At 46.8% G+C, this 18,078-nt stretch overlaps 1 protein-coding gene across 5 annotated transcripts in view; it reads right to left on the bottom strand.

The window, feature by feature from the left end:
- Positions 1–18,078, bottom strand: part of LOC138569309 (acyl-coenzyme A synthetase ACSM3, mitochondrial-like) — a 770,966-nt gene that overhangs the window by 24,062 nt on the left and 728,826 nt on the right. For all 5 annotated transcript variants that reach the window (XM_069647172.1, XM_069647174.1, XM_069647173.1 and 2 more), the window contains one exon: positions 16,486–16,605. In XM_069647172.1, coding sequence (XP_069503273.1) covers positions 16,486–16,605 — 120 coding nt within the window. The remainder of the gene's footprint in view (positions 1–16,485; positions 16,606–18,078) is intronic.

The raw sequence follows: 18,078 nt of genomic DNA, 5'->3' as shown, positions 1-18,078 counted from the left end.
GGTGATTACTGTCATAGATATGGAATACGTCGGAGGACCCAATCCCCTCGAAAAGATAATCTCATAGGCATTAGGTAAGTTATGGGGTAGTGCTCTATCAATGGCAGCAACAATGGCCTTTTGTTGGTAAAAGCTCAGAGTCGTTTACCATTCTTCCCCTGTACCTTGTCTATTAGGCTTTCAAAACGTACAGTAACCATGGGTTGGCTGCAAGGCAGGAGATGAATGTTTGAAGTATGGCAATTACAGTTATGCATTATTGTTTGGAATTCATTGACTAGAAAATGATTTGTGATGATATAGTCAGAAGCAATAGAGAAGTGACGACAGAGCACACAATTCTAATGTAATATATATGTTTTTGTTATAGACACTGTGAAGGCATCAGGAAGTAGACACAAACAGCTAAAGAAAGGGGCTGGAATAAGGCCTATCTTGCCCTATGCTAAGGTGGGATTTCCCTACCTAACTGAAACTAATGATAGTCTGCGCCAAGAAGTCCAAAGTAAATGTCCGTCTGTGTCCAAAACCTATACTTGCCTTCACCTATATTTGTTCAAACTGTGTAGGGGTGTCAGCATCAAATGAAAAAGTGTTCAAACAAAAGTTCAGAGATTCTTCCAGCTCTTGGTTGGAAAGGGGTTCTCCCTTCCCCAGGATTCCAAATAGTTCACTTTCAATCAAAAGGGATTCCCTTCCCCAAGCTTTCCAATCTCGCACTGTTTTCACAACTACACAATTCCTCAGCATTCTTCCCAGCATTCAGGCTTTATGGCTTTTTCATCAAAATCATAAAGTATCAACTCTTGAAGTTCACAATGTTCCAGCTTCTCTGGATATTCAACCATAAACCTATAGATGAGTCAAGTGGCTTCTCTTTAGTGGGGTGTACTCAGTCTAGGCGCAGTTGTTGGACAACACTGTCCACCCATTACAGGTCATGCAACCGACATACCTGATTGGCTTCTTTTCCACAGTTACACCACCACTGCTTCAGTTCAACAGTGGTATTGGACGTATATTCTTGCAGTCCTTGTCAACACTTGTTTTGCCACCATTCACTTGTTGGATTATTAAACCTTCTCATAGTATTGCCACAATTTCAACTTGCAATTTGTACAGTTCCTCTTTTTCTTATGGCTCTTGCCCCTGCTTGCTTTTTCGCAGGTTGTACAATTCACAGTTCTTTATATTCCGCACCAATGCTTTCTTTAGTTTCCAAGATTCACATTTCCTTTGTATTATGGAACACTTTTCTCTGCTTTCCACTCATGTGGCATTCACTCATTATTAATTTCCTTTGGTTCGGCATTCAAAACTTCAATTCATTCATATCACAACAATGTAACTGCAAATTCCAAGTTCACTCTACTGCTGGCAATTTGCACCCTGCTCCCCAGCTCCTCGTTCGATTGAAAGTATATTGCTTTTCTGGCCCTTCCACAGCCTTTCCAATTTCAATACAGTTTGGTTTCACAAACCACTCCATTCATCAACCTTCACATCATCATAGTCGTTAAACATCTGAGTTGTGCATTTGGACCGGAAATCCCATTGCCTCCGCTGTCCTCTGCTCAATCACGAGCGCTCTGACTGGCATTCATGACGTGGCTCTAACCACAGCATCCCAGAGTCATTCAGCCTCACTTGACTCACTGGGTACACTGTCCTTGTGTGCCCTTCTCCGCGTCAGTCGGTTCTTTATGGCTGCTGCTGTTCCCGGCTTGGCCAGCCCCTCGCCCTGGGTCTCCGACACCTCGGGCTACCAGAGAGGGAGTCCCCTTGACTCTAGGTCAGAAGCCTGACCCTGCCACCGGAGAACTCCCAACAACGCCCGCCACAATCTGCTTCCACTGCAGCGACTCTGCAGCACCTCAGCGCTTCTGACACACGCCTCCCTGCCTTCATCTCCGGCTTCTCCGCTTGAAAGCATTCCACAGGCGATCTCATTAGCCTCATATGAGCAGGACATTTATACTGCCTTTGACTTCAGGTGCAGGTGTCACGAACTCACCTGCAAAGGGGTCCCGCTCGGGTCACGGACGGGTTCTTCTTCTCTCCCTGGGACAAGGCGGTGGCAGGCACCCCTGCAACACTCCTGGAGACTGCCATGGCGCCTTGGTGACGTGAGACAATGCGCGCACCAGCAACGGAGGAAGGTAGCCACGTGACAGCAGCATATCATGTGATCAATCAGGAAATGCCTTTCCTGACCTATTTACATGGCCTGCATTGGAACCTCATTGCTTCTCAGCTGTTGTTGCAGGTGGCGCTTGTTTTTGTTTGTGTTTTGTGACTTTCTAGCTTCTGTTTTTTTGGATTGCTGCTGCTTTTTGCCTGTTGGTTTTTCGTGAACTGGCTATTTTTTCTGGACATTGGATTACTTGGATTTTGATGGTGGAATTGTGCTTTTGGAACTCTCTAGGATTTTTCTGGATTTTGGAACTGTGGACATCAGACTTCTTTCTACCAGGAACTCTGGTGACACTGAAAAAACGGGATATTTTCACCCACCTAGCATGCATCCTCGTGCCGTTCGGGTTATGTTTTGCCTCATAGTGGATATGTTGACAACGCCCAGCAGGATTTCATCTCTTCAAGGCCTGCCTATTCCTGGATCAGGTATGTTATGTATACGGAGGGTTTACATGAATATATAGTTAAAATCTGTGTACTCATTCCCTGTATTCTTCTAGCTGTAGAGTGCCTGGCAGTGCTGTATCATGTCTCACCTTTTGTCCCAATTTCTGGCCAGGAATTTTCTTTGTTCTTCCCTGGCAGGTACTTGGACAAGAAGGTATAAGTTCATCTGGGACCTCAGTTTATGACAGCAGGCCATTCACATTGATTTCGCAATGGTCTTGGTACTCAGCATTCCTCTTCCTCATCCCAGTACCAGAGTAGTGTTTGTGTATGTCTGAATTAATAAAGGATGAATGTAACTATGTGGTCTCTTCCTCATGTCAGTACCATAGTGGTATGCATTGGGAAATGGTTTTCAACCACAATAGGGAAATTATTGGAAATTGCCCATAGAAGCCTGGCGGACATTTAATTCCTGATGAAATGGAAATAGGGGATACTGTGTCTCACCCACGGGTGCCTCATCCCCACTCCCCAAGTCTCCTCCTCCCAGGTGATCCTCCCTCGCATATCCACCCCCAGGGTCATGATCCAAAAGTGACGGCCTTTCCCTGGCCACCTGAGGGGAGGATTTGGGGAAAGAAGTGAGGACGCCCTCGGATTCCTCACATACCCTTCCCCTATGCAGGGTGGATCTGGATGTGACTTTAAATGTATGATAGCCCATTTTATGGCAAGATCTTCCAGCTCGATGACAGAATAGTGTTTTTCCTGTGGAAAGAGTTTCCTACTTTTATAAAGTATGGGATGTTACAGGCCGTCATGGACTTGTGACAGAACCACTCCTAATCCTGCTAGGGAAGCATCGGTCTGTAGGATAAACTATTTCAAAAAGTCAGCCACTTTTAGGAGAGGGCTCTGACAGTGGGTCTCTTTCAAGATTGTATAGCATTTCTGATCTTCCTCATGCCATCTGATGTTTTGGGGTTCTGCGTTCTTCAACTTATCAGTGAGCCTGGCTGTTTCACTGGAAAGGCTGGGTATAAACCTACTGTGATAGCCAATTAGTCATAGAAACGCCCTAACATCTTTCTTCCTTTTGGTTGTGTGGGTGTCTAGAATGGCTCTTACGTTTTCTTGTTGTGGTTGTACCTTGCCATTTTCCACAAAAAAGCCCAAGTATTTTACAGCAGATTGAACAAACTTACATTTGTTAGAATTGGCTATTAATCATGTGGCTCTTAATGTTAATGTTAAAAGACATTTGTACCGCGCACTATCACCACCGGAGTGGTCCCCTGGCGCTCTAGCGGTTCTGAAAAAGGGGAGAGGGAGGATGGGTTAGTGGGAGGAAGCTGGAAAAGTGCAAGAAAGCAGTGATGTGCCGTTGGCAGCCTCAGCCCGGTGGGTCTGTTGGCTGGGCCTGGGGTGTTTGCGTCCGGTGGTCATTGTGTACTGTTGTGTAAGTCTATGTGTGTTTTTGTTTTGTTGTTGCAATGTAGTGAAGTTTGTGCGGTTTGTTGTGCTGTAGGTTTGTGGTTGTGTTTGTTTTGGAGTTTGAGAGGTTATGCAGAGGGAGAAATTGTTAGTGGATTGGTTAGTTGGCATTTCTGTCTCGAAGTGAGGCGCTGGGTTAGCGTAGTCTCCCCAGAAGGTGTGTGGTGACATTTCTGCGCCACTGTCCCGAACTGGGCTTATCCTGTAATCACAGTCCCTTTCCCGTCTGTCCTCCACTTCCATCAACTTTGTTCATAGCCTTAGCTGTATCCTTAAGACTGTATCCTAAGACTCTTATCATGGTGCATAAATGATAGACATGATCCTCCCTATTCTTACTATGGCTCATAATGTCGTCTATGTAGCCCCCACAAAAGTTAGAATAAGTTTGCAAGGTTTCATCTCTCAACCGTTGAAATGTTACAGGGGCCCCATGTTGCCCAAAGGGGAGAACTTTGAAGTGGAACAAACCTAGAGGTGTAGCAAAGGCTGTTTTTTCTTTATTGGGGCCGTGCAATGGAACTTGCCAATAGCCTTTTGTAAGGTCTATGGTAGAGAGATAGACAGCATTAACAAGGCGGTCAATAACATCGTTGATGTGAGGCATGGGATAGGCATCAAAGGCTGAAAATGCATTTACTTTTCTGAAGTTAATACAAAATCTCCAGCATCCATCGACTTTTGCTGCTACTACTACTACTACTATGGGGGAAGACCAGGGACTGGTGGAGGGTTCGATAATAATGGTGTCCAGCATCTGCCAGACTTCCTGGATGATGGTCGCTTTCCTTGTCTTGTGTAGCCAATAAGGTTTTAAATGTACTACTTTGCATTCAGGGGTGTGTATATAGTGGTACAATCCCTCCACCCTGGCTGGCTCCTCTTTAAACACATCAGTAAATTGGCTGAGTGAATCATACAAGTCTTGTTTTTGATTGTTACTAATATCTGGAAGGATAAGTTTGTTTCTATCAGAGTTGTTGGACAGTAGACATGTTCATATGTTGGTATTTGACTCTGTGGGCTTTTACTTCCACTCTTTAAGGAGATGTATTTGGTATACCTGGGTTTTCAATCGGTGGTCAGGTTGAAAAATGTTATAATTACAGGGACCCGTTTGTTCGAGTACCTCATATGGTCCATGTCATTTTAGATATTAGTTTATTCTTGGAGGTTGGCAGTAATACTAGGACTTTTTGTCCTACAGAAAAAAAATATAAGGTGTCCTTTTGATTATATGATGTTTTCTGTTGTTCTTGGGCCTTTGGCCATATGGGTTTGAGCTAAACTGTCCTATGTTCTTTAAGCCTGTGTGCGGTTTGGGATAGTGGAATTGGGGCTTCCTCTCTTTAGTCCCAGGTTTCCCTTAACATGTCTAGGATGTCTCTGGGTTCTCGTCCATTTAGTAATTCAACGGGGAAAAGCCTGTAAAAGCTTGAGGGGTTTTCCTATTAGCAAATAATGCCCATTGTACCATTTGATCCCAATTCCTTCCGTCCCGTTCCACTAACTTCTGTAACATGGGGCCTCATTACGAGTTTGGAGGTAGCCATGCTGCTATTTGCGGCATGGCTACCTCCAAACTCGGGTCCGGGTTCCCTGAATGGGGACTTACCGGGTCATTCCAACCTTGGAGGACCCGGTAAGTCCCCATTCAGGGAAGCCATCCCTATTCCCATTCGAGCCCCCATAGGGCTCAATGGGAATGGGGAGGTAGCTAATAACGGGCCCGTTAATAACAGTCCTGTTAATAACTCCCTGGTCCTTTTACCAGCCGCCCTTAGCGGGACCCACTAAAGGACCTCGGAATGCGGCGGTAAGGGGTTAACGACACTGGCATCCTTACTGACGCCGTTAACTCCTTACCGCCGCACTCGGAATGAGGCCCATGGTCTTCAATGTCTTATTAGATATTTCCACAAGGCCATCGATTTGGGGATGGTACACTGAAGTCCTAAGGGTGGTGTCATGTCCTCTGTCATGTCCAATCGCTCACCTGCTACTGTTCCCAGTTCCCACATGCACTCCCAACGGCAGCGACAGCAGCAGCGGCACAGCCACAGAGGTTTCCCGGCTGGTGGACCAGTGTCTTTACGCCCCTTTCCACGCTGGCGGTTGCCATGGCGACTCCTTCACGCTCCGCGGCGAAACAAGGGCGTAGGGAAACCCACGCGTCACATGCCCGGAAGACGCCCGCAACACCAAGCCTTGTCTGTGTTGCATTCCACGTGACACGCAGCTGCGATCACGTGACCACGTCACATGACCATGCTCGTATTGAAAAAGGGCGAGCAAACGCGGAAACATTGCTTGACAGCTTCTTCACGGAGAACTGCTTGGCGTTTGGATTACTCTTGTTATTCACGTACTACTTTGATCACGGAACGTTTGTTTGGACTGTCTTTTGGATTTGCCCTACCTGGATTTTGGCGTGCTTTCTGATCACCTGGACTTTTGACCACTGGCTTGGTTACTGGACTTGGTACTTGGATTTCCCTGTCTCCAGTTCTGTCTTTTGGCTCCTGACCTCGGATTGTGTTTTGGATTGATCACGGATTAAGTTCTTGTTCCATATCTAACTCAGGTGTCTCCCAGAGTGCCATCAGAACACCTCAGCCTGCTGCTGCTGTCAGCATACTACCTGCCTATGCCTACAACCTCCCACTTGCCCACTATAGGTAAGCTGCTGTTATATTGTCGCTACAGTCCTTACCATTGTTGTCAATTATCACTGCTTAACATAACCCTTCATTGCCTTACAGTGGTCAGGGGGTTCTTCCGGCGTTCCCGGTTCCAGGCTGACCACACTCTACACCTGTGGCCTCCAAGATTGCTCGAGTAGTGTTTTTGCTCTTACTCATGTGGTACTTGGGGACGGAGGTATTATTTATCTACACGACCATCAAGTCAGAACAGACTGTGAAGCCTTGTGGTCGTCCAGATAATGGATACCTCAGCCGGGGACCCTGTGACTGCTCTAATGCAAGCAGTTACAACACTCAGGACTGACATGGCCGCCACCACCACTGCACTCAGGACTGACATGGCCGCCGCCACTACTGCTATACATCATCGCCTTGACACCCTACAAAGCTCCCATCATCCTCTGCCTGCAGATTCCGAATTTGGGGATCCTTCCCCGTCACAGAACCTGACTCCTGCCACGCCACCCCCTACATCAGCTGTCCCTGTGGTTATTCCAATACCATTTCCTCTGGCAGCCCCCGAAAGATATCAGGGAGACCCCAGAAAGTATCGCACTTTTCTAAACCAATGTAAACTCCACTTTTTGTGCCGACCTCAGGCATTCCCTGACTCAGTAACTAAGGCTGCATTTTTGCTTTCCCACTTATCAGGTGTGGCAGCCACTTGGGCTAACCCTCTGTTAGAGAGTGGTCATCCTGCCCTTTACGCTTTCGATCTGTTAGTCAGTGAAATGGCCAAGGTTTTCGATACTAGGTACAAGGCGCAGTCCCGGGATATGGAATTGTTGGATCTCACCCAGGGCAGACAGTCGCTCATAGAATACATTACTCGGTTTAACCAACTCTCCGCTGAAACCTCTTGGCCCGATAACAAAAAGGCAGTAGTGTTTTATCGGGGTCTGTGTAACGCCATGAAAGATGCATTGTCAGTTGTACTGTCTCTCCCCTCCGTCTATGCTGACCTGGTTGACTTGGTATTACAGTTGGACGCGAGACAGACCGAACGCAGGACGGAAACAGGTCTATCACACCTTCCACCATCACCCACATCTGATCCTACTTGTCAACCCATGCAAATAGGTGGGATATGCAGTCCGATTACCCAGGCCGAACGTGAACGTAGGAGAACAGACAATGCCTGTTTCTACTGCGGTCTCAACGGTCATTTCGTTAAGGAGTGTCCCCGTTGCCCAAAAAATAAGACTCCGTGTTTTCAGAAGACTCGCCCTTGAGATCAGGGGTTGGGGCGAGTCCTTCACAAAACCCCTCTGACCTTGCCTTTGGTCCTGTCCGACCCGTGATGGTCCAGGCTTCATTGAAACCTACCACAGGCAACACGCATCCAGTGCACATAGTGATCGATTCAGGGGCTACAGGATGCTTCATAGACATCGCACTAGCCAACTCGCTAAATCTGCCATTGATATCCAAAAGACATCCGGAGCCGGTTCAGGCGGTTGATGAGACGTCTCTCGCTTCAGGTCCGATTATGCAAAAAACAGCCCCTCTGGAGTTTGTAATCCAAGAAATCCACAAGGAAACTCTGTCTTTTGATCTCATTGCTACTCCTCAGTTTGGCATCATCCTAGGCATCCCGTGGTTAAATAAGCACAACCCTTTAATCAACTGGGGTACAGGCCAGGTTTTCTTCGAGTCTGAGAGATGCCAACACTATTGTCTAATAGAGTCCCCTTCGATCTCCAACCCGGCGAATGCGCTCGGGGCAGTAGCTTCCTCGAGGATGATTCCGTGTCTTTGGGCCCGCATGTGGTAGGAGCGGTCATGGCAGGAATCCCCTCTATGTACCATGACTTTCAAGCTGTGTTCGACAAGGGTTCTGCGGAAGGCCTTCCTCCACATAGGCCATACCACTGCCCCATTGATCTGGTCCCCGAGGCTCTGGTTCCAAAAGGCAGGATCTATTCTTTAACACAGGCTGAAGAACGAGCCCTACAGGAATATATTCAGCAGGCTTTATGCTTGGGCCACATCCGCCCTTCGACTTCGCCAGCAGCGAGTCTGATCTTCTTCGTCCCGAAGAAGGACGGGGATTTCCGTCCCTGTGTGGACTACAGGCGGTTGAACTCCATCACTGTAAAAAACGTTATCCCATCCCTCTCATCTCTACGCTGCTAGATAAACTCACTCATGCTTCTATTTACACTAAACTGGACCTTCGGGGGGCGTATAACCTGATTCGCATGCGTAGTGGGGTGAGTGGAAAACGGCCTTTTGCTCCCGACAGGGATTGTTCGAATATACAGTGATGCCATTTGGCCTCTGCAACGCCCCAGCCACGTTTCAATGTTTCATGGATGACATTTTCAGTGACATCTTGAACGTCTACGTAGTGGTCTACTTAGACGACATATTAATCTTTTCCTCTTCTCTGGAGGAACATATTATACATGTCAGGGAAGTGCTCTCCCGACTCCAAAAGAACGCGTTGTTTGCCAAACCTGAAAAATGTCTTTTCCACACCAGTCAGGTCGAGTTCTTGGGGTTTCACATATCACCTGGGGGTCTGTCCATGAATAAATCCAAAGTCCCAGCGATTGGCCGGTTCCAGCGAACTTGAAACAATTGCAAACATTTTTGGGGTTCGCCAATTTTTACCAGCGATTCATTGCTAGCTTTTCTTCTATTGTTGCCCTTCTCACTGCCCTGACTAGTCCTCTTGTCCCTCATTCCTGGTCCGCAGAACAACAAACTGCTTTCAATTCCATTAAGGCAATGTTCACTACAGCACCAGTGCTTCATCACCCTGACCCAGAGCTCCCTTTTGTCTTAGAAGCGGATGCTTCTTCGTATGCATTGGTGCTGTACTCTCACAACCTTATCCTACTACAGGCCGACTGCACCCCATGGCATACCACTCAGGGAAGTTCACGTCAACTGAACTGCACTATACAGTCACAGAGAAGGAGCTTTTAGCCATCAAAGATGCTTTACAGATCTGGAGGCACCACCTTCTGGACGCGAAACATCAAACTGTGGTGTTCTCGGATCACAAACACCTACAAGATCTTGCCTCCCTCAAATGCACAAACAGTCCACAAGTGCGTTGGCATCTTTTCTTTGCTGCATTTGATTTCGTGATTAAGCATAGACCTGGAGTGGTTCACGGGAAGGAAGATGCCTTTTCTCGCTCCCCTGGGGGGTAGGCCCTCCCGTCTTTTCCTGATACCCTACTAGGTAAGGAGCATGTTGTTTGCACCTGTACACCATCGCGTTCCATGTTGTCCACCATACGTCAATGGGCCTCTCAATATCCGCACTCAGTAACAGACTCGGATCCGGTTATGCAAGACGGGGTACCTTTCGTACAAGGGAAGCTCTACTTACCCACGACTGAGACACAAAATCAGGCACTAGACTGGTCCCATGATGCTGCCATTAACGGTCATCCTGGACAACAACGTACCCTAGACCTCCTCAAACGTTGGTGCTGGTGGCCAACCATGAAACGTGATGTTGAGAACTATGTCAACACCTGTTCTGTTTGTGCCCAGGGTAAATCATGTAGGGGTCGCCCTCTAGGTCTTCTTCAACCTCTTCCCATTCCCCCAAGACCCTGGCATACTGTTTCAATGGATCTGATCACCGACCTACCCAGTACTCAGGGTTATGACACCATCTGGGTGGTGGTTGACTCCTATACGAAGGTGGCACGATTTATACCATGTAAAGGGATACCCTCAGCTCCAATGTTGGCCAAGCTGTTCTTCAAGTCCGTGTTTTGCCTTTTTGGGTTACCCCATGTCTTAGTATCCGATCGTGGTACGCAATTCACGTCCCGATTCTGGCAGGCCATCACTAGACTACTTGGCATCGATGCTCAATTTTCCTCCGCCTACCACCCAGAGAGCGATGGACAGACAGAAAGGGTTAACCAGGCATTAGAACAGTATCTATGCTGTCTGTCCCTCCAATTCCAAGACAACTGGCTCAATCTGTTGCATCTTGCTGAATTTGCATACAATAACACTACACTCCTCCACTGGTTTTTCTTCCTTCTTCGCCCTCTGTGGTCAACATCCCCGTACCCTTCCTTTTCCAGATTTTTCTTCCTCCGACACCCCTGCGGCCACAGCTTGTGCGGTGATCTGGTTTCAGTCCATGCCCAGACGCAAGTCCGTCTGCGCGAGGCACAGGCGTCCATGAAAACAACGGCCGACAGAAAAAGGGTGGATGCCCCTAGCTATCGGGTGGGAGTTCGGGTTTGGCTTTCCTCTCGCCACTGGCATATCCCTGGTTGTCGCAAGTTGCTCCCTCGTTTTGTGAGTCCTTATCAGGTTTTCAAGATCCTGAACCCGGTGGCCCTATGCCTGGCGGTTCCCTCCTCCAGGAGGATCCACCCTGTCTTCCATACTTCATTGGTCAAGCCTTGTTTGGGCCCCACCCGACTGGTTGCTCCGCCCGCTCCTGTATCTGTCTCCTCTCCTGATGTGTTTGAGGTGCGCGCCATACTGGGTTCCCGTGTTTTCAGGGGGGGCCTGCAATACCTGGTGGACTGGGTGGGCTACGGTCGCGAGGACCGCTCATGAGTTCCCTCCCGGGATGTCCACGCCCCTCGATTGCGGGCCCGCTTTCACCGTGACCATCCTTCCTGCCCACGGGGTCGTGGGCCTTTGGGGAGGGGCTCTGTCATGTCCTCTGTCATGTCCAATGGCTCACCTGCTACTGTTCCCAGTTCCCACATGCACTCCCAACGGCAGCGACAGCAGCAGTGGCACAGCCACAGAGGCTTCCCGGCTGGTGGACCAGTGTCTTTACGCCCCTTTCCACGCCGGCGGTTGCCATGGCGACTCCTTCACGCTCCGGGGCGAAATAAGGGCGTAGGGAAACCCACTCGTCACATGCAGAGAAGACGCCCGCAACACCAATCTCTGTCTGCGTTGCATTCCATGTGACACGCAGCTGCTGTCACGTGACCGTGTCACATGACCATGCTCGTATTGAAAAAGGGCGAGCAAACGCTCAAACATTGCTTCACAGCTTCTTCACTGAGAACTGCTTGGCATTTGGATTACTCTTTTTATTCACGTACTACCTTGATCACGGAACAAATGTTTGGACTGTCTTTTGGATTTTCCCAACCTGGATTTTGGCATGCTCTCTGATCACCTGGACTTTTGACCACTGGCTTGGTTACTGGACTTGGTACTTGGATTTCCCTGTCTCCAGTTCTGTCTTTCGGCTCCTGACCTCGGATTGTGTTTTGGATTGATCACGGATTACGTTCTTGTTCCATACCTAACTCAGGTGTCTCCCAGAGTGTCATCAGAACACCTCAGCCTGCCGCTGCTGTCAGCATACTACCTGCCTACGCCTACAACCTCCCACCTGCCCACTATAGGTAAGCTGCTGTTACATTGTTGCTACTGTCCTTACCATTGTTGTCAATTATCACTGCTTAACATAACCCTTCATTGCCTTACAGTGGTCAGGGGGTTCTTGTCAGAACAGGTGGTAATGTGTAACAACTGCTTCACTTCCCCTATGAGCATCCTCAAAAATGTAGAGCCTTGATCCATCAAGATTTCTTTAGGAACTCCTACTCTTGAGAAGAAATTAAGTAGGTGCTGGGTGGTGTTGGTTCTAAGGGGAAAGGGTTCAGATATTGTGTGGCATAGTCTACTATGACCAGGATGTACTTATTACCTAACTTTGATGTTTCCAGGGGACCTACGATATCCATCCCAGTTTGGGAAAATGGGACTTCAATTTTTGGGACAGGTTGTAAGCGTACTGGAGGTGGCATATGGGCACTGGTTTTTTGGCATATTTCACTGGATTGAAAAAAGGTCTTAATATTGGCATGAATCCCAGGCCAATAAAATGTATTCAAAATTTGGGCCTGGGTCTTGGTTGGCCAAAATGACCAAACGTTAAGTGAGAGTGAGCTATCTCCAGGGCCACCTGCTTATGGCTTTTGGGTAGAACTAGCTGCGTTCTAGCCAGGCCATCTGGAGTGGTGTCTCCTCTATACAACAATCCATGATTAAAAAAGAAAAAGGATCCTCCTCTCTAATGACCCTCTCTCTAGAATGATTTGTAGGAAGGCTTCTGCTAACAGTGGGTCGTTCTTTTGGGCAAAGGCTAGGTCGAGAAGAGTTTCCAGTTCTTCCTCCATGACCCTTCAAGACTCAGGTTTTTGAGGGGTGTCATGAGGTTTGTCAGCTTCCCCAACGCGATGGGTGCCCTGCTCTGTCACCTCTCTTCCAGCCTTTTCCTTTACCCTAGGAAACACTCCTTGTGCAATTCTGTCCCCTTGATGGGTCTGAAAGGGATCCTTCCTTTGATTCTGAAGTAACACCTTTATGTCTCCCCTGCAGTCCGGATCTATCACCACAGATAATAAATCAATCCCAAATCTCCACGATAACCCCGACCTGGGAGCCAGTCTGATGGAGGTATCTGGTGGTGGAATCAAAACCAACTTTGTAGGTATCAATCTTCTTTCACCTGGCGGGATGACTTCTTCCCTATTACTACAAATGTCAAACCCATTAGATCATTCTGTGGCTACTGAGGGCTCTGAAGCTTTGGGACTCAACTTCTCAAATTTTAGATTTCCCCAACTTGTATTGGTTGAGCCACATCCCATTCCTGACACCATTTGTGAAGGCATCAGGAAGTAGACCAGACAACTGAGGAACGTTTGTGTTACAAACCTTTATTAAAACCACAAAGCGGTTGGATTAAGATCTATCTTGCCCTATGCTAAGGTGGGATTTCCCTACCTATCTTAAACTAATGATAGTCTGTGTCAGGAAGTCCAAAGTAGATCTCTGTAAGTGTCCAAAACCTCTTCCGTGGGGGACGTGGCACAACCCAATTTGACCCACAAAGCTGTGTTAGAAACGATCCCAATATTAAGGTGCATTAAATCTGTGGAACGGGATGGCAACCCCTCTGTCAGTGGTGAGAGGAATATCAGGGAGAAATCTAGAGTCAAGTCTACTTTTGAGGGGGATGGTGGCAGTTGAGAGGGCCGCAGTTCTTCCCCCCAGCCCAGTGCCAGCATGCCTCTTTTCAGAACACGGTCAACTCAAGACATGCCTACTCTTCTAGAATTCCACCACCTGAACAAGAAACTAAATGGAAGCTTCAGTGCCTGAAGCCTGATCTAGCACCCTGTGAGGCAAAGGGTGACCCTCCACTACCAGCAAACTGCAGCTATGATCAACTGCACGGCATAAATACACAGAAAGAAAGGTAAGCTGTGGTGCACATGCAATCGTATGCTGACAAGTCCCAGTGAGTCAATGCAATGCTGCTGGGGAAGAACGGTGAGCATGCATAACAACAAATCTGACAATTACTAGACAACCAGGGACAAAAAGTGGAACACCCAAACTTCTTCCCCACTCTCCTCACCCTTGGGGCACACAGAATCGGTCCCCAGAACACAGACATCAACAATTGCCTGCCTGGGATGCCATAGTTGTTCTGCAGCAAAGCATAGTAATTAGGACCTGCAGTCTTTCTAAGACACCCTGGGTGGGGAAGATAGGGTCACATTGGCCAGGGAGATAGAGCCAATAGCAGCTGGGACAGGGGGATACCAGGTGGCAATAGATAGCAGGTAGTGTGGGTAATTCATTTGAGTCAGATGTGGAGGATGATCAACAGACCAGCAGAAGGGAGGAAGGAGTGGAGGACTGTGGAGGCAATTATTGGAGATGCTGATGTATTGGCAAGAGAGTGGAAAGGGTATTGCTGTGTGAGTGTGCATGGTTGTGTGACAAAAGACAGAGTAGTGGAAGGAGTGATTGAGTGGATGGTACTGAGTGAAAGGAGGGTGTTTGAGTAATAGTGCGGAGGAGGGAGTGGTAGTGTGGAGGCGGGAGTAGTAGTGTGGAGGAGGGAGCAGTAGTGTGGAGGAGGGAGCAGTAGTTTGGAGATGGGAACAGTAGTATGGAGCAGGAGGGAGTAGAACTGCAGAGGAGGGAGTAGTAGTAAGTAGGAGGGATTGGTAACATCAAAGGGTGGAGTCAGGACCTAGAAAGACTGGTAGATAGTGGAGGAGCAAGGAAAAGTGGGTTGAGTTGAAAAGGAGAGGACAGAGCAGGAGAGGGAGATGTAAGAATGAGCGTGATAAAGGAAGGACTGAATCTAACAGGGTAGCTGTAAGGCACAATATTTAAAATACCATTGGAACACTACCATATATGTAGTATAGAGGCAGCTAGGACGCCACGGAGGGATCTTTAGTTAGATAAGGTTTTCAACGCTAGTACAAGCTAGACTTTAGATAGTAGGTGTCAACCTTCAGTATCTACTAAACTGGGGTTAGGGATGTCTGGGTTAGGGAGGAGGTGCATTAAAAGACGAGAGAGAGGGATGCCCTATTCATTTTTTTAATTAAGTCTTTATTTCGAAGGTTAAAACCATCATAAAAAACGTAACTACAATTTTAAATGTATACAATGATTTTCAACAAATTATACAATGAAATCCAATAATAAAACAATAAAAATAAAAAGAGTAATGTAAAATTGAGATGATAATTTCTTGTAATGACATGCTTCAATCAGGGTTAAGGTGCCTTCTATAAACAGATATACATTGAAGGCAGCACCCTTAATCTGGAGCTGAGCATAGTTAAGCGATGGCTTCACTAATTGTTCTGCAATGTGCTCTTTTTAATATTGGGATTCAAAATGTAAGCCTAGGCTTCTGTGATAACTGTCATAAAAATAAAAAGTGTATAAGATTCCCTTGGGATTTATTGTCACAGGGATAGAGGGTGCTCCCTTTCTGCCTGTTTGTATCCAGGCGTGGCAAAGCATCGACGGTATTGGGAGTAAATTAGCCCTCAGATTAAACAGAACACTTAGTTTGCGCGCACTTATAAACCAACTTAAATTATCAGCATTTTATGCGTAACAACCATGTGCAAAATACTGACCAACTGAGTGCATCACATCTTGTGCACTGTGGCACTGGCCCTATGCCCCCAAAAGATTCTAATAAACAACCCTGAATCGCCTCTGAGACTCAGAGTGATTCTTGGGCCATCTGTGACATAGGTTAGAGTGACTTCTTTGCAAATCCCCCCAAAGTGTCTATATTGCACTCTAAGCTTCCATGAAAGATCATTCAGCTTTTTGGAAAGATGGCTGTGCAGTTCAAAATGTGGCCCACAATTCTGACATCGTATAGTAATAGCAAAGAAATACAGGGCATCATTATGAGTTTGGTGGCATTTCACAGGTAAATCCTCTGGGATAATACCAAAATGATTTCCAGTTACCATCACTTGGTCCTGTGGAATTACCACAGGATTACAAGTGGCGGTAGGAGGTGTAAATCCCCATTTTCTGGCGTCCATAGGACTCCATTGGGGATTTTTGGTGGAATTACCACTGGTGGAATTACCTAGTGTTAATTCAGCAGGGTTTTTGAGGAAAAGTGAAGGATTAACTTCTGGCATCATGCTGGAGGTACATCCTCCAATTTTCCTCAAAGAATCGGCGGAATTACCCCTCAGTAATTCCACCGGTCGAAATTCCATCAAAACCTGTAATTTCACATTACAGAAGAAATTGGGCAATGGAATTACCTCCACTTTTTCCCTACACCACCAAACTCGTAATGAGGCTCACAGTACTGTACTCTCATTAAAAAAATCACAGTGCACTATATTGTCACATTTGTCATGTGTGAAAGCTGATGATAGAAGCAAACTTGCCTTTCTCGGATATTTGTACGGTGCAGTAACTTTTTTCACATGCTCTTGCAGTTCTTTAATTAGGGCTTCAGGATCATGTGACCCATAGGCAGGCACCAACACAACAAAGGCTTTCACCACCTAAAACGACAAAACATTCATGATTTTGGAATATGTTCTTTAAAAAGCTATAAAACAAAAATTGTAACACAATTGATATTAGTGGGTGGTGGTGGTTGTCTACTAGACAGTGAAAATTATGTTTCTCTAAACAAAGAAATATTTTCCTGCACAATATTACTCTGCATTGTACCGCCGATGCAAGGGCAACAGAGCCTCTGCTGGGAAGTTAGAATTGTACATGTTTGTAAAAACACTGAGCAATCCTGGGCAGCAGGCTTCCCTTGAATTTCCAGGAATGGGAGTTTTTGTCGCAGTACATTGTAGAGTTTTTTTCAATGAATTCTTTTGGATGAAATGTTTTCAATAAGATCATATAGAACCAAATGTCCTGCCAATAGCCTATGACAAACATGCATCCCATTACAGGTGTATTGCAGACGGCATTTAATGCTTTATTTGTATGTAATGAGTGAAGGAATGCTATTATAACTGGCCCATTCTTCCCACCTTTCTCCGTACATATATTTTTATTTATTTATTTCACATTTATAGAGCGCTCACACAGCCCGCAGGCATCGAGGCGCTGTTATAGGAATTGTCTTTTTTGTTTTTCTTAGTTGCGTAATTGTGTGTTTTTTTTTTCTTAGTTACGTATTTATAACGCGCTTAAACACCCAAAGGTTTCTAAGCGCGGACCCGTGGATCGAACCTGTTGTTGCTCCGTGTCGTCTTGCTTCCAATACGCGCACGCTGCCGCTGAGCTATCCTCCCGGGACGCTGAGGCTAGTATACAGAACAGAGTGTTCCTTCCAAAGCATAGAAAAACTATAACCCTGTTCGCAAGTGTAGGCTCTCCCATTCCTGGACCTTCATACCCTTACACGTGCACTGTGTTTTCATACCTCAGGCCATTCCCTACACTTCGTTCAATTTTGATACTACTTGTACAGATGGCACTGCTGTCCCTTTTCCCTACCGACCACCAACTTCCTCAGTTATCTTATTTTGTTTATTTTCACCTCAATGGTTCTACCCCAGGTTGTATTTATAGTTTTCTAAGGTGAGTCCACATAATTTGTCTCTCGCGCCTCGGATCGCTGGATCATTGGCCCGGTTGTGCCTTTTGCCACTGCCTTTTGGGACAGCCCTCAAAACCCAGCTTCACTGTTTCAATGAGGACTTGGACACCATGGATCCACGGGCTTCTATAGGCCTGACAGCTAGCAGCTACAGAGGTTGAGAAGACTTTATTCTCAAGTATATTGAGACAAAATGATCTTCACAAAGGCGAAAACACAGGGGTTATTTTAAATGTGGCTGTAAAAATGGCGGATTGTAGTTTGGAAGCAATCTGTGCCCTTTTCATCCGTTTACAGCATGGATCTGTGGGAGCGTGTAGAAAGCCTACTCCTGCCTCTTCAAACAGCTCTGTGCTGCAAATTCACCTGCATTTCAACCCACATCGAACGTTCATGCTGACAGAGGGGCTGG

The sequence above is a fragment of the Ambystoma mexicanum genome, chromosome 2q (assembly GCF_040938575.1).
Source record: "Ambystoma mexicanum isolate Mex_15411 chromosome 2q, UKY_AmexF1_1, whole genome shotgun sequence".
Classification (NCBI taxonomy): domain Eukaryota; kingdom Metazoa; phylum Chordata; class Amphibia; order Caudata; family Ambystomatidae; genus Ambystoma; species Ambystoma mexicanum.
Note: the sequence above shows the minus strand (reverse complement) of the source record. Positions and strands in the feature narration are given on the sequence as shown.